The sequence below is a fragment of the Ranitomeya variabilis genome, chromosome 4 (genome assembly GCF_051348905.1).
Source record: "Ranitomeya variabilis isolate aRanVar5 chromosome 4, aRanVar5.hap1, whole genome shotgun sequence".
NCBI lineage: Eukaryota > Metazoa > Chordata > Amphibia > Anura > Dendrobatidae > Ranitomeya > Ranitomeya variabilis.
In genome coordinates this window covers 695,387,183-695,414,846 of record NC_135235.1, presented here as the reverse complement: position 1 = coordinate 695,414,846, position 27,664 = coordinate 695,387,183, and the positions used below count along the sequence as shown (strand labels likewise).

General features: G+C 44.3%; 1 protein-coding gene and 1 long non-coding RNA gene across 3 annotated transcripts in view; both read left to right on the top strand.

The window, feature by feature from the left end:
* LOC143767729 (uncharacterized) overlaps positions 1 to 27,664 on the top strand; it is a 400,410-nt gene that overhangs the window by 317,736 nt on the left and 55,010 nt on the right. The gene's annotated exons all lie outside the window — the stretch shown is intronic.
* Positions 13,806 to 27,664, top strand: part of LOC143767655 (uncharacterized) — a 68,869-nt gene continuing 55,010 nt past the window's right edge. For both annotated transcript variants that reach the window (XM_077256112.1, XM_077256111.1), the window contains exons 1-5: positions 13,806 to 14,117; positions 14,247 to 14,426; positions 14,510 to 14,633; positions 14,717 to 14,814; positions 15,004 to 15,094. In XM_077256112.1, the coding sequence (XP_077112227.1) occupies positions 14,040 to 14,117; positions 14,247 to 14,426; positions 14,510 to 14,633; positions 14,717 to 14,814; positions 15,004 to 15,094 (571 nt within the window). In that variant the 5' untranslated portion in view covers positions 13,806 to 14,039. The remainder of the gene's footprint in view (positions 14,118 to 14,246; positions 14,427 to 14,509; positions 14,634 to 14,716; positions 14,815 to 15,003; positions 15,095 to 27,664) is intronic.

Below are 27,664 nucleotides of genomic sequence, written 5' to 3'. Positions count from 1 at the left end.
CCCTATCCTAAAGAGCACATCATGACGGTGGGGTCCAGGAATAACATTGGAATACATTTCCTGGAAATCTTCTGTCTCCTCTGTGTATCCCGTCTCTGAGCGGGTGACTAAAGTAGTAGGGAGTGGATACTCATAACCACTAGCAATACTAGGCATAGCAGGGACTGGTGCTGGCGGTGGCTGATAATAAGTGCCGTCAGCATTTAGCAAGGGAAAGGTGGGGGCTACAACTCCGGGTCTTCTTGCTTCACAATTGTAACAGACCTGTCTCCACTGAGAATTAGTAACTCTGCATACATCACAAATCCACCCTGCAGGATCATAGGGTGGAGGCGCACTAAGTTTTGGCAACCCAGTATATATTGGTGCTTTGGGGTTAAGGGGCACAGAGCTTACAGTCGGGAGAAGAGGCTTAATTTCCTGGGGAGGGACCTTATCATCAAGCAGGGAGACCCCCTGTTCCAGATCATCATTTTTAATTGTTTGTCTTTCTGGCACATTATTCTCAATCGCTTTCTCAATACCTTCCTGCACCACAAAACATCCAGACTTTATCATAGGAGTAGACAGCTTTCCTTTTTCCACGTAGCAATAACAGAGACTATCAGAACTCACTTCCACTTCTACCTCCACATACCCTTCGTCACATAATTCATGTGCCAGACCACGGAATTCCACAGCATCTTTAAACAAACCATTATCAATCAACCTTCCCTTGCTCTTTCTGATACCTTCGTCCCATAACGTAGGCTGTAGCCTCCCGCCCTTAGGAAAACCCATAATTGAGAATATTTTTCCTGCATTCCTGACAGATTTCTTTCCCCGTCTTTGAATCATAAGACTAACGGTATCAGATTCATCACACATATTCAAAGTCTTCTTTTTGTTCCACGGAAACATGATTCACCTTTTGAGCTAAATATCCTGATTTTACTTGTGCACAATACCGAGTGGCCTTACGGTTGTTCCACGGGTCTCTCTGTCCCCCACTGGGACAACCCAAAAACGCGGTACTCAGTGAAAGGAGGAGGGCGTCTTAGACTTCCCTCTGGACACCTCCTGGATATATATATTGTATACTTCTATATATTCCTGAGTTACGTATCCTACCCAATCTTCGATCACCTCACCGCGCCTGATTCTAACAGTGATCAGGAATTCAGGATATTTTGACTAAAAAGAGAATTACATCACTGGTCAATCCGGGGTGTCCGTCCCTTATGAGGTACGGTTCGAGCACTGGGCCCCCAACGGAACTACACCTCTATATGATTCCACCCAAGAATCACCCCACCATAGGGGACAACCTCAGATCCTCTTTGCAGCAACAAACACAGGAAAACCACACCAAACGATCAGTCTGAACAGTATAACTGCCAACTTACCGTGGTTGTCGTGGGGGATGATCAGTCCCAATTTTCCAGTGCCTGTGTCCGGTCCGAGGGTCCTTTGTCTTGTTGTCCTCCGGGGAAGAGGAGTCCCTAATTGGGAGCCCCACGTATGGACGCCAAGCTGTTGAGGGAGGATCTAAAGTGACCCTTCACGGTTGACCTTAGTGATTTTCAAATTAATTAACAGGGTGTTGCCGGCAACTGAGAATGACCAGACTGAGACGTAGCTCTGTTTGGAAGAATCAAAGGAGATTCCTAGCCCCCGTTTATTGTGTTGTACTTTTATCATGTTAGCAAATTCTACTTCAACCAATAGTATAAAAACACACTTTCAGCACTTAACCTATAAAAATGCAGGAAAAACTTAACCTATGAGGATACAGAAAAAAGGAAACTACATATATGGTTGTGTCTTTTTGGCACAAAACAACATATTAACAGGTGCCTCGAAGTCTCAAAGTCTTATCTAGTGATACACCCCCGAGTCCCTTCCCTGGCTCGAGTTAGAACACTCAAGGTCTTTACACCAACTATAAACCATAGCCTAATTAAGTAACAAAATGTTATCTTCGTGAGAAACAGGACAGACGTACAAGCAAAAAAAATGAAGCCTTTAGTTTTGATTTTAGTTTAACCCTTCACACCTCCAGGAGCTGTGCACGTCAGATCGCCGATCTGACACAGTGCACAGCAAAGTGTCAGATCGGCAATCTTACACTATAACATCATTCCCCCCCCCTGGGGCAATGTTATAGTGTAAAAAAAATAAATTCACATGTTTAAAAAGAATAAAAAAATCCAAAAAAAATGCAAAAAAAAAATTATATTGTTCCTATAAATACATTTCTTTATCTAAATAAAAAAAAACACAATAAAAGTACGCATATTTAGTATCGCCGCGTCCGTAGCGACCCGACCTATAAAACTGTCCCACTAGTTAACCCCTTCAGTGAACACTGTAAAAAAAAAAAAAGAGGCAAAAAACGCTTTATTATCATACCGCCAAATAAAAGGTGGAATAGCACGCGATCAAAAAGACGGATATAACGTCATCTTGTCCCGCAAAAAACGAGCCGCCATACAGTGTCATCAAAGAAAAAATTAAAACTTTATAGTCCTCAGAATAAAGCAATGCAAAAATAATTATTTTTTCTATAAAATAGTTTTTATCATAATAAAAGCACCAAAACATAAAAAAATGATATAAATGAGGTATCGCTGTAATCGTACTGACCCGAAGAATAAAACTGCTTTATCCATTTTACCAAATGTGGAACGGTATAAACGCCTCTCCCAAAAGAATTTCATGAATAGCTGGTTTTTGGTCATTCTGCCTCACAAAAATCGGAATAAAAAGCGATCAAAAAATGGCACGTGCCCGAAAATGTTACAAATAAAATCGTCAACTCGTCCCGCAAAAAAACAAGACCTCACATGACTCTGTGGATCAAATTATGGAAAAATTATAGCTCTCAAAATGTGGTAACGCAAAAAATATTTTTTGCAATAAAAAGCGTCTTTCAGTGTGTGACGGCTGCCAATCATAAAAATCCGCTAAAAAACCCGCTATAAAAGTAAATCAAACCCACCTTCATCACCCCCTTAGTTAGCGAAAAATTAAAAAAATGTATTTATTTCCATTTTCCCATTAGGGTTAGGGTTAGGGCTAGGGCTACGGTTAGGGCTAGGTTTAGGGTTGGAGCTAAAGTTAGGGTTAGGGTTGGGGCTAAAGTTAGGGTTAGGGTTGGGGCTAAAGTTAGGGTTAGGGTTTGGAATTAGGGTTGGGATTAGAGTTAGGGGTGTGTCAGGGTTAGGGGTGTGGTTAGGGTTACCATTGGGATTAGGGTTAGGGGTGTGTTTGGATTAGGGTTTCAGGTAGAATTGGGGAGTTTCCACTGTTCAGGCACATCAGGGGCTCTCCAAACGCGACATGGCGTCCGATCTCAATTCCAGCCAATTCTGCATTGAAAAAGTAAAACAGTGCTCCTTCCCTTCCGAGCTCTCCCGTGCGCCCAAACAGGGGTTTACCCCAACATATGGGGTATCGGCGTACTCGGGACAAATTGGACAACAACTTTTGGGGTCCAAGTTCTCTTGTTATCCTTGGGAAAATAAAATTTTTTGGGGGTAAAAATCATTTTTGTGGGAAAAAAAAGATTTTTTATTTTCACGGCTCTGCATTGTAAACTGTAGTGAAACACTTGGGGGTTCAAAATTCTCACAACACATCTAGATAAGTTCCTTGGGAGGTCTAGTTTCCAATATAGGGTCACTTGTGGGGGGTTTCTACTGTTTGGGTACATCAGGGGCTCTGCAAATGCAACGTGACGCCTGCAGACCAATCCATCTAAGTCTGCATTCCAAATGGCGCTCCTTCCCTTCCGAGCTCTGCCATGTGCCCAAACAGTGGTTCCCCCCCACATATGGGGTATCAGCGTACTCAGGACAAATTGGACAACAACTTTTGGGGTCCAATTTCTCCTGTTACCCTTGGGAAAATACAAAACTGGGGGCTAAAAAATCATTTTTGTGGAAAAAAAAAGAATTTTTATTTTCACGGCTCTGCGTTGTAAACTGTAGTGAAACACTTGGGGTTCAAAGTTCTCACAACACATCTAGATAAGTTCCTTGGGAGGTCTAGTTTCCAATATGGGGTCACTTGTTGGGGGTTTCTACTGTTTGGGTACATCATTGGCTCTGCAAATGCAACGTGACGCCTGCAGACCAATCCATCTAAGCCTGCATTCCAAATGGCACTCCTTCCCTTCCGAGCTCTGCCATGCGCCCAAACAGTGGTTCCCCCCCATATGGGGTATCAGCATACTCAGGACAAATTGGACAACAACTATTTGGGTCCAATTTATCCTGTTACTCCTGTGAAAATACAAAACTGGGGGCTAAAAAATTCATTTTTGTGAAAAATATATATATATATTTTCACGGCTCTGCGTTATAAACTGTAGTGAAACACTTGGGGGTCAAAGTGCTCACCACACATCTAGATAAGTTCCTTAGGGGGTCTACTTTCCAAAATGGTGTCACTTGTGGGGGGTTTTAATGTTTAGGCACATCGGGGGCTCTCCAAACGCGACATGGTGTCCCATCTCAATTCCAGTCAATTTTACATTGAAAAGTCAATCGGCGCTCCTTCCCTTCCGAGCTCTGCCATGCGCCCAGTCGTTTATCCCCACATATGGGGTATCGTCGTACTCAGGACAAATTGCAAAACAAATATTGGGGTCTAATTTCTTCTCTTACCCTTGGGAAAATAAAACAAATTGGAGCTGAAATAAATTTTCTGTGAAAAAAAGTTAAATGTTCATTTTTATTTAAACATTCCAAAAATTCCTGTGAAACACCTGAAGGGTTAATAAACTTCTTGAATGTGGTTTTGAGCACCTTGAGGGGTGCAGTTTTTAGAATGGTGTCACACTTGGGTATTTGCTATCATATAGACCCCTCAAAATGATTTCAAATGAGATGTGGTCCCTAAAAAAAAATGGTGTGGTAAAAATGAGAAATTTCTGGTCAACTTTAAACCCTTATAACTCCTTAACAAAAAAAATTTTGGTTCCAAAATTGTGCTGATGTAAAGTAGACATGTGGGAAATGTTACTTATTAAGTATTTTGCGTGACATATCTCTGTGATTTAAGGGCATAAAAATTCAAAGTTGGAAAATTGTGAAATTTTCAAAATTTTTGCCAAATTTCCTTTTTTTCACAAATAAACGCAAGTTATGTCGAAGAAATTTTACCACTATCATGAAGTACAATATGACACGAGAAAACAATGTCAGAATTGCCAAGATCCGTTGAAGCGTTCCAGAGTTATAACCTCATAAAGGGACAGTGGTCAGAATTGTAAAAATTGGCCCGGTCATTAACGTGCAAACCACCCTCGGGGCTTAAGGGGTTAACGTGCAAACCACCCTCGGGACTTAAGGGGTTAAATGTATAAAATTTCGAGTAAAGAGGCACTAAATGGCAATTTTAAACCTTTTACTTGCTGTTCCAGATCTTCCATTTCTTAGAATATTTGTAAACACTGCTATTGTTAGCCGGAAATCTCCATTCCAGAGCGCTATGTTAGTGAATTTTGTCCAAAATATCTGAGAATTTGGGTGTTTCGGATTTTTTCCACCATAATGCCAATGTATTTTTGACAACTAGGAGGATCTGTATGATGACATATCTAACCGGGGGGTCAAATTGCTCCACATCATGGGAAAGAAGCGCCCTTTGAGGGCAATCAAGGGTGATCACAAAGTTTTCAGAAAAGGAGTTAATATGGCGCGATACCTGGAACCAGAGATTTTTTATTATCGGACAACCAAAAAATATGTGAAAGATTACCCCATTGTCCGCAGTCTCTCCAACATAAGGGAGAGTGTTCCTGGTTTATATGTGACAATCTGATGTGACTGAGATACCATCTTGTCATTATTTTACAATAGGACTCATGGAACGCTATTGAAATGTTTGACTGGTATGTGTTTTTTATAGCGCTGTCAATTGTTCAGTTCGCAAGTCTGTACCAGGGTCGGACTCCCACCTCTTCATATATACGTTTTTAGAGCTAACATTGTCCTTGATAAAGTACAGTGCCTTGCAAAAGTATTCGGCCCCCTGGAACTTATCAACCTTTTCCAACATATCATGCTTCAAACATAAAGATATCAAATGTAAATTTTTGGGGAAGAATCAACACCAAGTGGAACACAATTGTGAAGTTGAATGAAATTTATTGGATATTTTAAATTTTGTGTGGAAATTCAAAAACTGAAAAGTGGGACGTGCAATATTATTCAGCCCCCTTAATACTTTATTGCGCCTCCTTTTGCTGCGATTACAGCTGCAAGTCGCTTGGGGTATGTCTCTATCAGTTTTGAACATCAAGAGACTGAAATTCTTGCCCATTCTTCCTTGGCAAACAGCTCGAGCTCAGTGAGGTTTGATGGAGATCGTTTGTGATCAGCAGTTTTCAGCTCTTTCCACAGATTCTTGATTGAAGTCTGGACTCTGACTTGGCCATTCTAACACCTGGATACGTTTATTTGTGAACCATTCTATTGTAGATTTTGCTCTATATTTTGGATCATTGTCTTGTTGGAAGACAAATCTCCATCCCAGTTTTTATTATCGGACAACCAAAAAATAAGTGAAAGAGATTACCTTGTTGTCCGCAGTCTCTCCAACATAAGGGAGAGTGTTCCTGGTTTATATGTGACAATCTGATGGGAGTGAGATACCATCTTGTCATTATTTTAAAATAGGACACATGGAACGCCATTGAAGATTTTGCTTTATGTTTTGGATCGTTGTCTTGTTGGAAGACAAATCTCCATCCCAGTCTCAGGTCCTGTATTTGGCATTGTTGCCAAAAAGTTCCCTTTTGGTTTCATGTGAGCAGAGCACCTTCTTCCACATGTTTGGTGTGTCTCCCAGGTGGCTTGTTGCAAACTTTAAAAGATACTTTTTATGGATATCTTTGAGAAATGGCTTTCTTCTTGCCACTCTTCCATAAAGGCCAGATTTGTGCAGTGTACGACTGATTGTTGTCCTATGGACAGACTGTCCCACCTCAGCTGTAGATCTCTGCAGTTCATCCAGAGTGATCATGGGCCTCTTCTTGGCTGCATCTCTGATCAGTCTTCTCCTTGTTTGAGATGACAGTTTAGAGGGACGGCCGGTCTTGGTAGATTTGCAGTGGTATGATACTCCTTCCATTTCAATATGATCGCTTGCACAGTGCTCCTTGGGATGTTTAAAGTTTTGGAAATCATTTTGTATCCAATCTGGCTTTAAACTTCTCCACAACAGTATCACGGATGTAACAACTCTGCTGACATCACGGCATGGCCTCCCATCTCTCACACTATCTTACCCACTGCTCCAGGTCATGTTGTGGTTTCTGTTTCTTGCCAGCACCATGTTCTATGTCTCTGCTCTCTGCATGCTTCATGGCTGTGTGTATAGGGGGCCGGCACCTGAACTCTCTGGTTCTTATAGGAATCAGGTGCATCTGTCCAATCTGTTCCTGACCAATTACCAAGAGGCCTCCAGTATATAGTGCAGCTCCACCCAGTGTTCTGGGCCTGTGCAATGTGTTTGCTCAGTTAGTGTCTAGCTGCTGAGTTTGCCAGGCCTTGCTCTGTTACTCCCTCGCTGGAGGCTCTACTCTGTATTCTTGCCTTGTTCTTGTTGTCCGCCCTCCAGGAGGCAGAATATCCTGGTCCCTGTGTCTTTGTCCTCGTGTCTTGTTCCATTGCCTTGTCTGTACTTAGTCTTATCTCCGTCTCCTTGTCTGTGGCTTCCTTCCCTGCTATTCCTTGTGTTCTCAGTCTGCTTATGCTCTGGACTCTTGCAGCCCTGCCTGCTCAATACCTTTGTGGCTTTTACCTCTGATCCGCACTCTTGCGGTTCTGCTCCATTCATCTCTGCTCCGCTCCCGTTGCTGTAAGAATCTTTCTGCAGCTCCTCTCCGCTTTCCTTGCGGTTCTGCTCCATTCATCTCTGCTCCGCTCCCGTTGCTGTAAGAATCTTTCTGCAGCTCCTCTCCGCATTCCTTGCGGTTCATCTCTGCTCCGCTCCCGTTGCAGTAAGAATCTCTTGCTGCAGCTCTTCTCCACATTCCTTGTGGTTCTGCTCTGCTTTGCTTTTATTGCTGCGCTATCTCTTGCTGCTCTACCGCTCCTATCCGCAGCCTTGCGGTTCTCTTCCTATGTGAACAGCACCTCCTGTGTGAACAGGTCCCTACCTGTTCCTTTCATATTTCATATCAGTTCCTGCACCTCCTGTGTGAACAGGTCCCTACCTGTTCCTCCATACTACATTTCCGTACCTGCACCTCTAGTGTGAACAGGCTCCTACCTGTTCCTTCATATACCATATCAACCAGTCCTGTGTTCTCTGCCGTGCCTTCCTATCCAGTGTTCCTGCCAGTCCAGCCGTTCCTGCCGTGCCTTCCAGTCCTGTGTTCCTGTCATCCCTGCCAGTCCTGTGTTCCTGCCAGCCCTGTGTTCTCTGCCGTGTCTCTGATAGCCCTGTGTTCTCTGCCGTGTCTCTGCCAGCCCTGTGTCTCAGCCGTGCCAGCCTTCTCGTCTGAGTTTCAGCCGTGCCCGTCTGCCAGTCCTGCCTGATGCCTGCACCAATCCTGGTGTTCCTGTCTCCCAAGTGGGATCAGCAGCCACAGCCAGACACTGCCCTGGAGTAGCACCTGGCAGCTGCCTGCTGCACAAGCCTGACCTCACCACCAGGGGCTCCAGTGAAAACCCAGGCAGCTGTCACAGTCACGCCCCTTCCAGGGTAGTCTGGTTTGTAGCACAGTGGGGCCACAAACCCCCCGAGCTCACACCCACCAGTCAGGGCGTGAGCGTGACAACGGACCTGCCTGTTGTGTTTCTTGGTCTTCATGATGCTCTCTGTGCTTCAAACAGAATCCTGAGACTATCAGGGTATGTGCACACGTCAGGATTTTTCATCAGGTTTTGTAGCCAAAACCAGGAGTGGGTGATAAATGCAGAAGTGGTGCATATGTTTCTATTATACTTTTCCTCTAATTGTTCCACTCCTGGTTTTGGCTACAAATCCTGATGAAAAATCCTGACAAAATCCTGACGTGTGCACATACCCTCACAGAGCAGGGGCATTTATACGGAGACTTGATTACACACAGGTGGATTATATTTATCATCATTAGGCATCTAGGACAACATTGAATCATTCAGAGATCCACAATGAATTTCTGGAGTAACTGAAAGTAAAGGGTCTGAATAATATTGCACGCCCCACTTCTCAGTTTTTGAATTTCCACAAAAATTTTAAATAACCAATAAATTTCGTTCAACTTCACAATTGTGTTCCACTTGGTGTTGATTCTTCAGCAAAAAGTTACATTTGGTATCTTTATATTTGAAGCATGATATGTGGGAAAAGGTTGAAAAGTTCCAGGGGGCCGAATACTTTCGCAAGGCACTGTATATATATAGTTACTTTGGCTCCAAATGTTTTTATTGTTTAGGTTGCACATCAGTGAAGAACGGATTTCAAGATTCAAGGCTTTACCGGTCAGGAGTTTTTGTATACTGTCCTTTAGCATAATAATAAGGACCAGTTCAGAAGAGGGTAAGTTGTATTTAGATTTTATCTCACTGAATGTAAGGAATTTAATCTCATTGTGAATATTCCCAATTCTCTGTGATTGTATTCAGGGACCCGGCTGAAATAAGCCCCTAGAATACCGGCACCTCCGGGGAGGAGATTGTGTGTTTGCATGACCACTGACTGCTATCAGTTCGGCAGTTAGCTTGTGCTCCTGTGAGTCTAACAGGGCGCAGTGCTTTCCTTTCACGGCTACTCTGTGAAGTAACAGAGCTAGCCTATACCGCCAAATAGTGCCGCCATTCACTAGCAGCAGGTTCTCCTGCACGGTGGACCCCGGGCTGCGAACGCACCAATAATAATAAACATCTATATTTACTCGGTGCGTTCCGCTAGCCCTAACATACACAGATAGGAATAATAGAGGGAAATATTGGGGAACAATACATGTAATATTGAGATGGATCCAATCATTGTTTTATAAAAAAAAATCTACTTATAAAACGAACAAAGCTCCGCTCCATACACACACGGCTCTGCTCAGTACATGTCATAGACACACGGCTTCGCTCCGTACAAACATGGCTCCTGCAGATACGCAAACAACTCTGCTCCGTACATACTGTACACGCACGGCTCAGCACCGTACAACCTGTACACACGCAGCTCCACTCAACACACCCTGTACACAGGCAGGGCTGGTTTTAGGCAAAGTGGGGCCCTAGGCAAAAGTTTAAAATGGGGCCCCAAATGCTAACATATTGCACCAACAAACAAACATTTTGGTTGTAGCTACATGCGCTGATTTCAGGCCACTAAACGAGTGTGATCAACAATATTGAACTCATTCGCCGCTTGTTTCCAGCCTCTTTACACTGGCTGAGGAACAATGATGGGGACAGAATGATCACTAGTAAATCAATCTGTGTCCATACAGTATCATCTTAGCAGAATATCTACAGTTTTAACTGGGCGATGTGCTTATGAGAACAATGATTTTTGTTCCGGCATATACTGTACATACATACACAGACATATACCTTACATGCATACACACAGTTATATACACATACCGTACATACATATACCATACATACACACAGATACACATACCGTACATACACACATGCATATAAAGTACATTCACACAAATGCCGTACACACAGATACCGTACATACATACATATACCCTACATGCATACACACACATATACCGAACATACAGATACACATACACGTACCGTACACACATATACATACATATACTGTATGTACATGCACATAAACATACATATATACCATATATCCATACAAATGTATTGCACATACACAGATACACATATACCGTACATACATACAGATACACACACAGAAACATACACATAGATACACACAGATGCACACTTACATATACAAGCATATACATACATACATACTAATCTTGTATAGATGATCAGATGAGCCCTGCAGGAGGTCAGTTCAGCTGGAGAAGGCTGCAGACCCCACTGTGGGGGATGGGGCACAGAGCAGACAGGACTGATATTAGCCCCCTAGTGCTCCCCTGCTGTCCCCTGCAGTGCGCTCCTCCTCCCCCATCTGTTCTCTGTGAGGAGAGGCTGCAGCCTGCTCTGAACAGAACAGTGGAGGGAGCAGAAAAAGTCCTGCTCTTCCTCCACTGATGTCCCTATGTGCTGTGCAGCCGGGGCCCCTGACTGTAGGCGAGCACTCACCATTGGGACGCTCCATGCAGCAGGACAGGCGGCAGCCAGTGAGCGCTCTCCTCAGGCTGTCTGCTCACTGTGAGGTAAGGAAAGCATTCATTGGCCAGCGTCTCTCCCTGCATGACACGCCCCCTTTTGGATCTCCTGCACTTCGCGCCCGCTCTCTCCCCGGCACCCGGTGTTCCATGATTACAGTAGGGAGTGAGAGGGGCCCGATCCTGCATGATACCGGGCCTGCCTGCAGGGGCCCCCCTCCACCTCTGGGCCCGGAGCAGTGCCATCAGCAGTATGTCCACCACTGGCTGGGGCCCCCTAGGGCAGTGTGGGCCCTAGGCAGCTGCCTAGTCTGTCTGCCCCTAACGCCACCCTGTACACAGGCAGCTTCACTCCATATATCTCGTACACACATGGTTCCACTCCGTACACCTCATACACACGACTCTGCTCTCGTACACACATAGCTCGGCTCCGTACAACTCGTAAACATACGGCTCAGCTCCATCCACACTGTAAACCCCTCCTGACCCCACACATAAACTTCTCCTCATCCAGCACCATGACAACCAGCACAGCAGAGTCCTGCATACACTGAGGCCCCTGATCATGTGACCCCTGACTCCTCCCCTCCTGTGACCTCATCACAGGTCCTGTGCACACAGAAAAGCCATATATGTGGTGTTTGCGAGGTAGGTGCTGGAGGCTCCATTATTCTCTATGTGGAGTGCGGCTCTGCGGGTGGAGGTCGGTGCTGGAGGCCCCATTATTCTCTATGTGGAGTGCGGCTCTGCGGGTGGAGGTCGGTGCTGGAGGCCCCATTATTCTCTATGTGGAGTGCGGCTCTGCGGGTGGAGGCCGGTGCTGGAGGCCCCATTATTCTCTATGTGGAGTGCGGCTCTGCGGGTGGAGGTCGGTGCTGGAGGCTCCATTATTCTCTATGTGGAGTGCGGCTCTGCGGGTGGAGGTCGGTGCTGGAGGCTCCATTATTCTCTATGTGGAGTGTGGCTCTGCGGGTGGAGGTCGGTGCTGGAGGCTCCATTATTCTCTATGTGGAGTGTGGCTCTGCGGGTGGAGGCCGGTGCTGGAGGCTCCATTATTCTCTATGTGGAGTGCGGCTCTGCGGGTGGAGGTCGGTGCTGGAGGCCCCATTATTCTCTATGTGGAGTGCGGCTCTGCGGGGGGAGGTCGGTGCTGGAGGCTCCATTATTCTCTATGTGGAGTGCGGCTCTGCGGGTGGAGGTCGGTGCTGGAGGCCCCATTATTCTCTATGTGGAGTGCGGCTCTGCGGGTGGAGGTCGGTGCTGGAGGCCCCATTATTCTCTATGTGGAGTGCGGCTCTGCGGGTGGAGGTCGGTGCTGGAGGCCCCATTATTCTCTATGTGGAGTGCGGCTCTGCGGGTGGAGGTCGGTGCTGGAGGCCCCATTATTCTCTATGTGGAGTGCGGCTCTGCGGGTGGAGGTCGGTGCTGGAGGCTCCATTATTCTCTATGTGGAGTGCGGCTCTGCGGGTGGAGGTCGGTGCTGGAGGCTCCATTATTCTCTATGTGGAGTGTGGCTCTGCGGGTGGAGGTCGGTGCTGGAGGCTCCATTATTCTCTATGTGGAGTGCGGCTCTGCGGGTGGAGGTAGGTGCTGGAGGCTCCATTATTCTCTATGTGGAGTGCGGCTCTGCGGGTGGAGGTCGGTGCTGGAGGCTCCATTATTCTCTATGTGGAGTGCGGCTCTGCGGGTGGAGGTCGGTGCTGGAGGCTCCATTATTCTCTATGTGGAGTGCGGCTCTGCAGGTGGAGGTCGGTGCTGGAGGCTCCATTATTCTCTATGTGGAGTGCGGCTCTGCGGGTGGAGGTCGGTGCTGGAGGCTCCATTATTCTCTATGTGGAGGGCGGCTCTGCGGGTGGAGGTCGGTGCTGGAGGCTCCATTATTCTCTATGTGGAGGGGGGCTCTGCGGGTGGAGGTCGGTGCTGGAGGCTCCATTATTCTTTATGTGGAGTGCCGCTCTGCGGGTGGAGGTCGGTGCTGGAGGCTCCATTATTCTCTATGTGGAGGGCGGCTCTGCGGGTGGAGGTTGGTGCTGGAGGCCCCATTATTCTCTATGTGGAGTGCGGCTCTGCGGGTGGAGGTCAGTGCTGGAGGCTCCGTTATTCTCTATGTGGAGTGCGGCTCTGCGGGTGGAGGTCGGTGGAGCGGGATGCTCCATTATTCTCTATGTGGAGTGCGGCTCTGCGGGTGGAGGTCGGTGCTGGAGGCCCCATTATTCTCTATGTGGAGGGCGGCTCTGTGGGTGGAGGTCGGTGCTGGAGGCTCCATTATCCTCTATGTGGAGGGCAGCTCTGCGGGTGGAGGTCGGTGCTGGAGGCTCCATTATTCTCTATGTGGAGGGCAGCTCTGCGAGTGGAGGTCGGTGCTGGAGGCTCCATTATTCTCTATGTGGAGTGCGGCTCTGCGGGTGGAGATCTGTGCTGGAGGCTCCATTATTCTCTATGTGGAGTGTGGCTCTGCGGGTGGAGGTCGGTGCTGGAGGCTCCATTATTCTCTGCGTTATGGAAGATGAGTCTATGAGAGAAACTTATTCAGCTGCCGACTCCGAGGAAGAAACTGCTTGTTGTCTGTGGCCTAAATATATAGGTTTTATTAGTAGATGTCAAAGAAGAAAACTAAATACTGTAAAATAATAAATCTCCTCATATGTTTCCCTTATTATCTCCAGTAATTGTATTATTACACAGGATTTTTATGATATTACATCGGCTCATCTTCTCATTCAGGTCTCGGATCTTCTCAGTGAAGATCTTTCCATAGAAGAGAATTTTTTTGGCTTATCCATCAAAGATGGATATGGACAGAGACAAGATGGCGGAGAGGATATTACACCTCACCCTAGAGATCCTCTTCCGGCTTACTGGAGAGGTGAGAGATTCTGATGACGTCACATTACATCATTCTTATCTATGGGAATAACAGATGGACAGAACTAGAGAGGTGAGGACTCTGGAAATGTCTGTAGTGAGATTTATTAATGTGTCTCTCCATAACCAGGATTACACAGTGGTGAAGAAGACCTCTAGTGAGCACTGTCAGGACCCTGTGTCTGAGGGATGGGGAAGACTCCTGAGCCCAATCACGGGGCCTCCACCTCAACCCCTGATACATGAGGACATCAATGACCAGAAGATCCTAGAACTCGCCTACAAGATGATTGAGCTGCTGACTGGAGAGGTGACACTGCTGGGAATGCTGGGACATTATACAGTAATGCTATGAAGGGATCGGGGGGATGACGGTATCATTGTATGTGTCAGGTTCCTATAAGGTGTCAGGATGTCGCTGTCCATTTCTCCATGGAGGAGTGGGAGTATTTAGAAGGACACAGAGATCTGTACAAGGACGTCATGATGGAGGTTCCCCAGCCCCTCACATCACCAGGTAATAGACAGGACTAAATACACACGGCCTATAATTATCTGTATATAAAGAATGAATTCAGTCCCTGTGTGTGTTTCCTCCAGATCTATCCAGTAAGAGGACAACACCAGAGAGATGTCCCCATCCTCTTCTTCCACAGGACTGTAAACAAGAAGATCCCAATGTTCCTCAGGATCATCAGGTAGATGGAGAGAAGGTGTCAGGAGATCTCCCCTATGATGTGTAGACGGCTGTGAAGGTCTTGTGCTCAGTCTTGTTTTATCCACCAGTTTTATACTTGTGTAATGAGAACAGTGGAGATGGCAGGATTAGAGCTGATCATAGATGTGACTTCTCCATCTGTCGGTGACTTTTACAATATATGTTTCAGGGTGAAGATCTGACCTATATTAATGCTACAGAGACACATGTGAGGGGTGATGAGCGGTGTAAAGAGGAGATTCCTACTTGTGACCACCCAGGTGAGTAGTAACCACTAAGTATAGAGAAGTAAAGAAGTAGTTCAGTCATGTCACACTATCCCAATGACTGGGTATTGAAAGCTCTTTTCTATAGAGCTTACAATCTGGGAAATCCACCTACCAACATAAATTAGGAGGCACTGACCATTACCTGTCCAGGTCTGTAAACTACAAAGCCAAATGACAAAGACAAAAGAGCACCACGCAGTCATAGAGTCCAAACATAGAACAACACTTTATTGGATAAAATTATACATATAACAACCAGAGAGTTAGTGTTAGAAAGGGCTAAAAGATGACAAAAATGCCAGCAGCAACATGTGAACAATAAACCAGCCCAAGGTACGGCGATCCCCAGCTGCAGAGAATTTAAAGTATACTATAAAAAGATGGTATATAGTGCAATTCGTAGAGGCACAGCCCCACAGGATAGCAGAACTTCATCCAGAGTACATGGAAGAAATGTAAATAAACCAGTGATTATACAGGTAAAGGCACATAAATGAACTACTACACATCACCTGGTAATAGCGATCCCGTGGTAAACCTCCGCAGTATGGGGACCCCGATCCACCCCGACGCGCGTTTCAGTTAGGATACCTTCCTCAGGGGGCGCGTACATAGAATGGGCATAGAGGAGTATATATATAGGAAACCCATAATAGAGACTGCACGCCACCGCAACACACTGCTTCCGCCCAGTCCAGCACGCCGAACAACGACGACCGGAAACGCATGGGGCCCCATGTGATCCGGAAGTACATGCGTGGCTGTCAGAGAAGGACGGAGCAGTAACAGAGCGGCGCATGCGCCTAAAGTGATCAGTGCGTAGACGCCATCTACAATAGGGGCAATGGAAAGGGCAAACAGAAGCGTTTAGAAGCAACTATTAGCGTAGAAGGACAACAAGGAGATATGCAGATATAACAGCATATCAAATAAAACATACGGACAAATGCAGTTATAAAAATGAATTGTACAAAGAGACACATTGGCCAAGAGGAGACTGTGACCACTTTACATAATATAATATCTAATATATAATTGCCTAGAATACTACTTCCTGCAATTTGTGCCAACTTCCGTGGCTATGTCCGGAGCTAATGTCCGGAGATAAGTGACGTCACCAGTGTCCTACACCCAGGCAGAGCACAGTGGCCCCAGGCAGCATATGGGGCCCAAGGCAGAGCACAGGGGCCCCAGGCAGCATATGGGGCCCCAGGCAGAGCACAGGGGCCCCAGGCAGAGCACAGGGGCCCCAGGCAGCATATGGGGCCCCAGGCAGAGCACAGGGGCCCCAGGCAGCATATGGGGCCCCAGGCAGAGCACAGGGGCCCCAGGCAGCATATGGGGCCCCAGGCGGAGCACAGGGGCCCCAGGCAGAGCACAGGGGCCCCAGGCAGAGCACAGGGGCCCCAGGCAGAGCACAGGGGCCCCAGGCAGAGCACAGGGGCCCCAGGCAGAGCACAGGGGCCCCAGGCAGCATATGGGGCCCCAGGCAGAGCACAGTGGCCCCAGGCAGAGCACAGGGGCCCTAGGCAGCATATGGGGCCCCAGGCAGAGCACAGTGGTCCCAGGCAGAGCACAGGGGCCCCAGGCAGCATATGGGGCCCCAGGCAGAGCACAGCAATATTTTGGACCACTGTGCGGTGTTTCAGACCCCCTGTGTGATGTCTGGGGCCCCGTTCTTAAGTATATTAAAGATTAACCCCTTCCCGACATGTGACGGAATAGTACGTCACATGTCGGGACCCCCGCTTTGATGTGCGCTCCGGCGGTGAGCGCACATCAAAGTCGCGACATGTCAGCTGTTTTTTACAGCTGACATGTGCGCGCAATAGCGGCGGGTGAAATCGCGATCACCCGCCGCTATTAACTAGTTAAATGCCGCTGTCAAACGCAGACAGCGGCATTTAACTACCGCATCCGGCCGTGCGGCCGGATATGAGCGCATCGCCGACCCCCGTCACATGATCGGGGGTCGGCGATGCTCCTCCATTGTAACCATAGAGGTCCTTGAGACCTCTATGGTTACTGATCGCCGGTGGCTGTGAGCGCCACCCTGTGGTCGGCGCTCACAGCACACCTGCAATTCTCCTACATAAGAGCGATCTGATGATCGCTGTTATGTAGCAGAGCCGATCGGGCTGTGCCTGCTTCTAGCCTCCCATGGAGGCTATAGAAGCATGGCAAAAGTAAAAAAAAAAAAGTTTTTAAAAATGTGAAAAAAATAAAAAAAATATAAAAGTTTAAATCACCCCCCTTTCGCCCCAATCAAAATAAATCAATAAAAAAAAAACCCAACCTACACATATTTGGTATCGCCGCGTTCAGAATCGCCCGATCTATCAATAAAAAAAAAGCATTATCCTGATCGATAAATGGCGTAATGAGAAAAAAATTCGAAACGCCAGATTTACGTTTTTTTGGTCGCCACGACATTGCATTAAAATGCAATAACGGGCGATCAAAAGAACGTATCTACACCAAAATGCTATCATTAAAAACGCCAGCTCGGCACGCAAAAAATAAGCCCTCACCTGACCCCAGATCACGAAAAATGGAGACGCTACGAGTATCGGAAAATGGCGCAATTTTGTTTTGTTTTGTTTTTTGCAAAGTTTGGAATTTTTTTTCACCACTTAGGTGAAAAATAACCTAGTCATGTTAGGTGTCTATGAACTCGTAGTGACCTGGAGAATCATAATGGCAGGTCAGTTTTAGCATTTAGTGAACCTAGCAAAATAGGCAAGCAAAAAACAAGTGTGGGATTGCACTTTTTTTGCAATTTCACTGCACTTGGAATTTTTTTCCCGTTTTCTAGTACACGACATGCTAAAACTAATGATGTCGTTCAAAAGTACAACTCGTCCCGCAAAAAATAAGCCCTCACATGGCCAAATTGACGGAAAAATAAAAAAGTTATGGCTCTGGGAAGGAGGGGAGCGAAAAACGAAAACGGAAAAACGGAAAAAGCTCCGGGGGTGAAGGGGTTAAAGTAACGTATATTAAAGTATATTATAGATCAAATTTGACACGTTTATGAGCACCATTGAGTGATATACTTAAGAATGACATAATTTTTCAACATTTTATGGTTTCAAACTGTAAACACTCAGAGTTTTTTTTACTTCAACCAGAAAACCTTAACGGTTCATAAAAAACTTGACTGTTCAGGATATGATAAAAGTCATAGTATTCTGAATCTTTAACTTATAAAGATACCTTTACATGGGGTGATTATTGGTTCCAGAGAGGCTTTCGGACGATAATCGTACACATGGCTGGTGACAGGACAATACAATATAAACGTTCAAAGGTAAACACTGATAACATTAAAATCTAATATATAATTGCCTAGAATACTACTTCCGGCAATTTGTGCCAACTTCCGTGGCTTTGTCCGGAGATAATGTCCGGAGATAAGTGACGTCACCAGCGTCCTACACCCGGTCAGGGTGGACAAAGATATATGCCTTCGTGGTGCGCGGCACTTTTCTGATTGGTTGCCGCCTGCCGCGAGCGACCAATCAGAAACGTGCTGTACTGTGACGCACTCCGCCCGCCATTTTGGTGTGATTTTTGAATTTTTACCTTACAGCAAGTTTCTACTGCGTGGAGGCGGTCCCAGTGACGTCGCTCTTCAAGCTCCTGCCGAATTTCGTCAAAAAAATGATACCATTTACCAAAACTATATATATTTAGTTGTGAAGTGGTTCAGTGACATTTTCACACCAATTTTGAACTTTTGTTTGGTGTTTTCTCCATATACTGCCTATTATTCACTGACTGTTATACTGAGAGACTGCCGTTTATTAACCTCTTCTTTGCCACACTGGGTATATTGCTCTATTATTTGCCACATAAGGACGTTGTCCATTATTGCCCAGCAATTTCTCTGCAATATAAACTGCCTATTTATTAATATCTGCATTCCTGCAAAGAACTATTGCCTATCATTAACTGGCTATTTTCCTACTACCTGACACTGCCTCTTATTAACCTGTTGTTTGCCACCACCACGCTTAAAGCTGTTTAGCTTAGCCAACATGAGCTCTAATAGTAAGGATACTAATGACACAGAGCCCAAAGCTGCTGATGGCGCACGTAAGATTAGGTCTGATATAAAGTATACTAATAATGCAGAGCAAAAAGACGCCGATGCCGCACGTAAGCGTAAACAGCGTGCTAACAAGAGTACAGAGGATAGATGCAAGCGCCTGGATACTGTTAAGTATACTAATGACACAGAGTCCAAAGCTGCTGATGGCGCACGTAAGATCAGGTCTGATATAAAGTATGGTAATGATGCAGAGCAAAAAGCCGCCGATGCTGCACGTAAGCGCAAACAGCGTGCTAACAAGAGTACAGAGGAGAGATGCAAGCGCCTGGATACTGTTAAGTATACTAATGACACAGAGCCCAAAGCTGCTGATGGCGCACGTAAGATCAGGTCTGATATAAAGTATGGTAATGATGCAGAGCAAAAAGCCGCCGATGCTGCACGTAAGCGCAAACAGCGTGCTAACAAGAGTACAGAGGAGAGATGCAAGCGCCTGGACACTGTTAAGTATACTAATGACACAGAGTCCAAAGCTGCTGATGGCGCACGTAAGATCAGGTCTGATATAAAGTATGGTAATGATGCAGAGCAAAAAGCCGCCGATGCTGCACGTAAGCGCAAACAGCGTGCTAACAAGAGTACAGAGGAGAGATGCAAGCGCCTGGACACTGTTAAGTATACTAATGACACAGAGTCCAAAGCTGCTGATGGCGCACGTAAGATCAGGTCTGATATAAAGTATCGTAATGATGCAGAGCGAAAAGCCGCCGATGCCGCACGTGAGCGCAAACAGCGTGCTAACAAGAGTACAGAGGAGAGATGCAAGCGCCTGGACACTGTTAATGCTGCTTGCAATAAACGCATTACTAATGAGTCTTTTGAGGACAAAACTAATCGATTAAGTAATAAAGCTGCTGCTGCACGCTCTCAACGTTGCAAACATAATATTTCCACGTCCTCAGTTATAGATTCTGCCCACAATACAGCTTCTTTGTCTCCATTCATAGAATGTGTGCAGCCTGAAGCTCCTTTAACCGTTGGTAAATCTGCACGTAAGCGTAAACACTGTCCTACTTACACTCCAAATGATAAACGCCGTCGCCTGCACACCGTTAAGTCTGCTTATAAGACATGCTTCACACCTGACTCTTCTAAGGCAACAAACAAACCATTACCAAATGCTGCTGGTGCACGCCGTGAACGGCGCAAAAAAACCGCTTGCACCTCCATATTAATAAACTCTGACCACGATACACCTTCCAACTCCTCAGTGATTGAATCTGTGGACAGTGAAGATCCTCTACCAGGTCCACGTTATATGTTGGCTTACAGAAACATTCCAATGCTCCGTTACCACAACCTGTACCTCAACATCCTACAGGTTTTACTAATGATGACAGTACCATAGTAGAACACTCCTGTGGTCCTATGAACTATTTATGTGAACATTGTCAAGCATTACACTTTAATGCTGAGATACCAGCAGATAAAAATTTTACTCTGTGTTGTCACAAGAGTAAAGTGCATATACCTATACCCCAATATCCCGAGGTCTTTAAACGATTGCTGACAGGGGAGAGTGAGTTCAGTAAGAATCTCATGGAAAATATTCGTAGTATTAACAGCTCATTTGCTTTCGCCTCCATGGGTGCCAATATATCCCCTCCACCTGGACATGGCCCTTACTGTTTCCGTATACATGGACAAATATATAATCGCACTGGAACCCTACATCCCAGTGATGATCAAGTTCCAGCTTATGCCCAACTGTATATTTTGGATACCGCTACCGCGAATGAACAACGTTTAAACTGTGAACAAAATCAAAAATGTCATCCCACTTTGATGAGTATAATTGCTCTTCAGTTAGACAATGTGAATCCCTTTGTTGCTGCCTACAAAATGTTACGAGATGTGGAACATGAAGAACATCTTAAAGCTGAAGCTAATGGCACTCTCATGCCAAATATCATCATGGCCCTTAAACAAGATCGGAATCAAGACCCTCGCCGATATAATAATCCAACTGTCAATGAAGTTGCTGTCGTATTTGAAAATGACAATGGAGAGCCACCATTTAATCGTGATATTTTAATACATTTACAAACTGACCCCAAAAATCCTTTGGCGCCAAGAACACAACAGGTCAGCATTCTACACAGTAATTTAGATGCTTTACTCTATCCTTTATTTTTCCCTTACGGAGACCAGGGCTGGCATGATGGCCTCAAGCAACAAGGGCAAAGTCCACGCAGAGTTACACAACTGCAATATTACTGCTATGTGCTGTCTGTCCGTAATCAGTTTAATCCGCTCCTGAATGGTGGCAAACTCACTCAGCAGTACTTAGTGGATGCTTATGTGAAAATCGAGGCAAATCGCCTAAATTATATCCGTCAACACCAAAAGGATTTGAAAGTAGAGTATTATTGTGTACTCCAGGAACATCTCCAGAAAAAATCCATTGAGAAGGGCATCCCCATTGGAAAAACGGTCATTTTACCATCTTCGTTTGAAGGCAGTCCCAGGAATATGCAGCAGCGGTACCAGGATGCCATGGCTATTGTGACTAAATATGGTCGTCCTGATCTATTCATCACCATGACCTGTAATCCGAAATGGAATGAGATTACTGAGAATTTGGAACCTTGGCAGCGTGTGGAACATAGACCTGATTTGGTGGCACGTGTTTTCAAAATAAAACTGGAAGCACTCTTAAAAGACATTAACAACGGATTATTTGGGAAAGTTTGCGCTATGGTTCATGTAATTGAATTTCAAAAATGTGGCCTTCCACACGCTCACATTTTGATTATTATGGACAGCAACTCCAAATTAAGGACTGAGGAGGACATAGACAATACAGTGTGGGCTGAAATTCCCAATCCTACCCACTACCCTCACGTCCATAAAATTGTTCTCCAACATATGATTCATGGTCCGTGTGGAGAACACAACCCAAATTCTCCCTGTATGGATCTGGGGAAGTGTACAAAAGGTTTCCCTAAAGATTTGCAACCAAGAACCATCATAGCTAAGGACGCCTATCCTACTTATCGCAGACACTTTGGCCCATCTTTTCAACACCATTCTAACATGATTGACAATTCGTGGGTGGTTCCATATAATCCGTTCCTGCTATTAAAATACAAGTGCCATATAAGTGTCGAAGTTTGTGGTTCCATTCAGGCTGTGAAATATTTATTTAAATACGTCTACAAAGGACATGATAAAGCCAATCTTGAAATCTGCCAGACTAACATCCAACATGATGAAACACACCAATTCATGGATTCAAGATATGTCAGTGCACCAGAGGCAGCTTGGCGAATATTCTCATATCCAATGCATAAACAATCTCATAGCATCATTCGCCTTGCTGTACATCTACCGCATTCTCAGCCACTCTATTTTCATGAGGATGACTCTATTGGAAACATCAAACAAAAGCTCCATCAAAATTCTACACTTATGGCCTACTTCAAGCTTAATCAGAACGACCATCATGCTCATATTTATTTATACCGTGAAATTCCTGAAAACGATGTTTGGAAAGAAGGTTCTTGGGAAGTTAGAAAGCGAGCAGGTGGTTCTGTGATTGGACGAATGTATACTGTCAGTGTGAAAGACCAAGAACGCTACTATTTAAGATTGTTATTGTTACATGTGAAAGGTGCAACCAGTTTTGACAGCATAAAAACTGTACACGGAGTCACACATGAAACCTTTAAAGATGCGGCATTAGCTCTTGGCTTACTATTTGATGATAGGCTGTGGAGAAATACATTACTTGATGCCAGTATTCTCAACATGCCAGCACAGCTACGTGACATGTTTGCCTACATTTGTATTTTTGGTCCTCCAGCTAAACCTCGGGACTTATGGGATGAATTTAAGGAACACTTTGTAGAAGACTACTGCCATGCATACCACTCCGACACTCTGGAGTGTGTCAATTGTGAAGGCTATGCTATGACAGATGTCCAACATGTTCTTAAAGCTCATGGCAAAACTTATACTGATTTTAATTTGCCACGTCCAGTCAAGAAACAACACCTCCTCCCACAGTATGATAAAGATTATGAGTTATCAGCAGCTGCTGAAATGAAAGCTACTCTAAATGAGGACCAACTTTTTGCTTTTGATGCTATCACTCAAGCTTTAGAAGACACTAATTCTACAGCAAAGTGTTGTTTTTTCCTTGATGGTCCTGGTGGCAGCGGAAAAACGTACCTATATCATGTACTCCTACATCAGCTAAGAGGACAAGGAGACATTGTGTCACCTGCTGCCACTACTGGAATTGCCGCCAACTTGCTACAAGGTGGACGAACCATTCATTCTCTTTATGGGATTCCAATTCCTGTGAATGAAACATCTGTTTCCAGGATTAAGAATGATACCGATGCAGCAAAAGATTTGCACAGCACTAAACTTTTTATTATTGATGAGTGCACAATGCTATCCAAATATGCATTGCATGTCATTGATAGAGTTTTACGTGATGTCATGACAACAAATGTAGCTCACAAAGAAAAAAACACCGTTTGGAGGTAAAGTGATTGTTTTTGGAGGCGACTGTAGACAATGTCTTCCTGTCATCCCTCATGGGACAAGAACTGATGTTGTAGACAGCTGTATAAAATATTCACAACACTGGCAACATTTTACTCGCCTGCCACTTATTAACAACATGCGCTCCATTGATCCTCACTACAGCAGTTGGTTGCTTCAACTGGGAAATGGTGAACTATCTAATGAACATAATCTTGGAGATGATGTAATTGAAATTCCTCCAGACATGGTATGCACTGGCTGTTTAATAATTGAAATTTTTGGAGATAATCTTTGTATTGATGTGAATGACACCGAAAGCATAAATACAGCTGCATCTCATGCAATTTTATGTCCAAAAAATGAGGACGTTGAGAAAGTCAATTCCCAAGTCATGGATTTATTGATAGGTGACTATACTGAATATATCAGTGATGATTCCATCGATCCTGATGAAGCTGATGACCTCGATCAATACCCACTTGAGTTTTTGAATTCACTAACACCAACTGGAATGCCTTCACATCGGCTGAAACTTAAAATTGGCACCATTGTCATGTTATTACGTAATCTGAACACGAACAAAGGTCTCTGCAATGGTACGCGGCTCATTGTCACTGCCTTACATGCCAATATCATACTGGCTAAAGTAATTAGTGGGTCAGCAGCAGGAAATGTGGTATTCATTCCACGAATTGATTTGTGTCCATCAGAGACTGGATTACCTTTTAAATTAAGACGGAGACAATTTCCCATCAAGCCCGCATTTGCAATGACCATAAATAAATCTCAAGGCCAGACCCTCCATCGAGTTGGCATTTATCTACCAGAACCTGCTTTTGCCCATGGTCAATTGTATGTTGCTTTTTCCAGGGTGAAGCAATGTTGCAATGTGAGGGTTAAAGTGGTTAATACACCACTTCAAGGACAATTATTGGCTGATAGTACTAAAGTCTTCACACGTAATATTGTGTACAAAAATATTTTAGTTTAAAGTTACTTTTCTTTTTTTTCATTATTCAGTTTTTCTAATAACATAGACAGCAATAGGTAAATTCTATGTATAGAGATAAGGAAAAAAAACAAAAACAAAAAAAAATTAGTGTAGCCATAGACATATAGATTTTAAGTACTTATGTAGGAAATACGTATATAACATACGTACTCATTAGCATATAGGGTTAATAACTCTATATCATATCTACATAAATGTAGAAATATGATATATCAATACATATTTTTATAGGTAAGTAGAACACATATTAAGTACAAGATGTAAGATGTGTATCATCCAAATGCCTGTATTTGGTGATAGGAACCTGTATTTGAAGCTCCAGCAGTATAGCTGCTGAGAGATTTCATTTTGTTTTTAAAAAGGGTGAGGTTTTTGTGAACAGGTAAGAGACGGGTGGGATGGCTGTTCACACACATCTCTATCTCCAGGTGTGTTCTGTACATAGAAATAGATATATAGCTAGGTACATATTTAGATAGATAGGGAAAGAATAGAGATTTTGCTTTCACATCAACATTTTTCTGCTATTTGGAGAATTTATGGTGGAAAAAAGGCTATTTCTGCACTTCCTGCCTAAGGGCTGACCCACGCCACTCTTGCTGTAAGTTGCATGCAATGTATACGGAATTTGTACTTCACTTGCGGCAGGTGCGGCACATGTGGTTTCTGCAGTTTTCGCCACAAAATCTCCACTTACCAGTGTTTTTGTTGTGGCTGCATTTAATGCAATTGCCGAAGCCGCGTTTGCCGCATTTACTGCAAGTTAACTCCAAGCTTCATCTACATTGCATGGCACTTGCTGAAAGTGTGTTGTAGGTCAGTTCTTTGGTACCAAGTGTGGAAGTTGTATTGTTTTTAACATTACTTCTGCAAATATCAGAAACATGCAGATGTGAAAGAGGTTTGAGTATTAAGAAATAGGAATCAGTTAGTTAGGACCCATCAGTTCAAAGGCTACCGTGACGTGGTTGATGGGCATGTTTATATTTGCCCATCGGTGTACTATGAACGTTGATTTCTTAAATTTTACACTTCTGTAAAAATAAACACAAAAAATTTGGGTACACAAAAAGGCTTTTATTTCTGTTGTACCTATTAGAATTATTTAAAATGAAGGCTTAGCTAAGCCCAAGAGATGATTAAAAACGTTTCATACCAACCCATCAGATGTAAAATTACTGTGAAAATACCTGATGGGCACACAAGTATGCGCCAGTATGGGTACTAAGAGCTTTTCCACATAATAATGAAATATTTAAAAATGTCATAGAACATACCAATATACATAGTTATTGATACATATTATTTATTATTTACATTATTGTTCTTAAGCAAAGAACCGTTGTTGTGGCATTTGCCACAACACGCAAAGTTGTCGTCTGATGTCTTTCATCCCTCTCCTCATAAGCATGTTCATGGATCCTGTGTAACTGTACCTTAAATAACAAGAATTGTCAAGAGCTGGTGAGTGCAGCCATTTTTTGTTCTTTCTTACTATTATTTATTAATTGTATTATTCTTACATTTGAATAAATAAAGTATATATGGATTCTAGACTCCCGATTCTTTAGAATCGGGCTGCCATCTAGTATCAAATAATAATATAAAATACAATGACCATAAACAAAACAATATAACATGGTACAGTCCCACAAGGCACATGAGCATTGATGATAGCATCATAAAAAGTACTAACAGCTTGTCCGCATATGTCCCCTACACCCCAATGGGGAAGAAAAGAACCCAAACGATGGCTTTATCAGGGTAGGGAAAAATGACAAAAATAGCAGTCCATCAGCTTCAATTTCCATGTCACATAGTCCAGATGAGTTCCAAAAGCACAATAACCAATTCAGTATAGCGATATGGGAATCCTAAGTAATAAAAAGGTGAATTAAAAACAGAACAACAATAAAATAATTAAAACAAAATGTGAAAAATTGCAAGAAGGCACACTAAGCACACCAGTGCAGCGACTACAGGAAGGGAGCATAACTAATGTTCTCATTCAGACCTGCAGGGTATACGGTATTGAGGGACCAAATCCAACGTGTTTCCAGTTGGCCCAAACGTTTAAACAAATTCCCGCCACGGATATTAACATTGAGCATATCTATACCCCGCACCCTAAAAAGGGAACTGTCACTATGATGTTTAGTCCTGAAATGTCTCGGGATTGTTTTGAGGCCAAATGACAGCGTAAGTAGACTGTGCTGACAGGTTAGAAAATCACTTGAAGAAAAATATAATGGGCCGGTAATCAGAGGGTAACGATGCTGTTACATTTGTAAAGGCGATTCTGACGTCCCAGTGTGGTCATTGCCACTCCTGTGGCACGGATGCCAACATGCTCAATGTCCCGGCCAGTCGGCGATCTATCTGTTCCCTGTTGTGCCTTCCTGCTTCTCTAGGTCTGCGTACACTCGCTCCGATTCTTAAAGGGGCAGTGCTCGCACTTTGGGAGTTGCTTCAGCCAAAAGCTGGTAGGCATCAGGTACAGGTGCATCTCACAAAATTGGAATATCATCAAAAAGTTAATTTATTTCAGTTCTTCAATACAAAAAGTGAAACTGATATATTTTAGAGTCCTTACAAGCAGAGTGATTTATTTCAAGTGTTTATTTCTGTTAATGTTGATGATTATGGCTTACAGCCAATGAAACCCCAAAAGCCATTACTTCAGTCAATAATAATAATTAACGAAAAACACCTGCAAAGGCTTCCTAAGCTTTACAAAAAGTCCCTTAGTCTGTTTCAGTAGCTCCACAATCATGGGAAACACTGCTGACTTGATAAATGTCCATAAAGCAGTCACTGACACTCCACAAGGAGGGGAAGCCACAAAAGGACATTGCTAAAGAAACCGGCTGTTCACAGAGTGCTGTGTCCAAGCAGATTAATGGAAAGTTGAGTGGAAGGTAAAAGTGTGGTAGAAAAA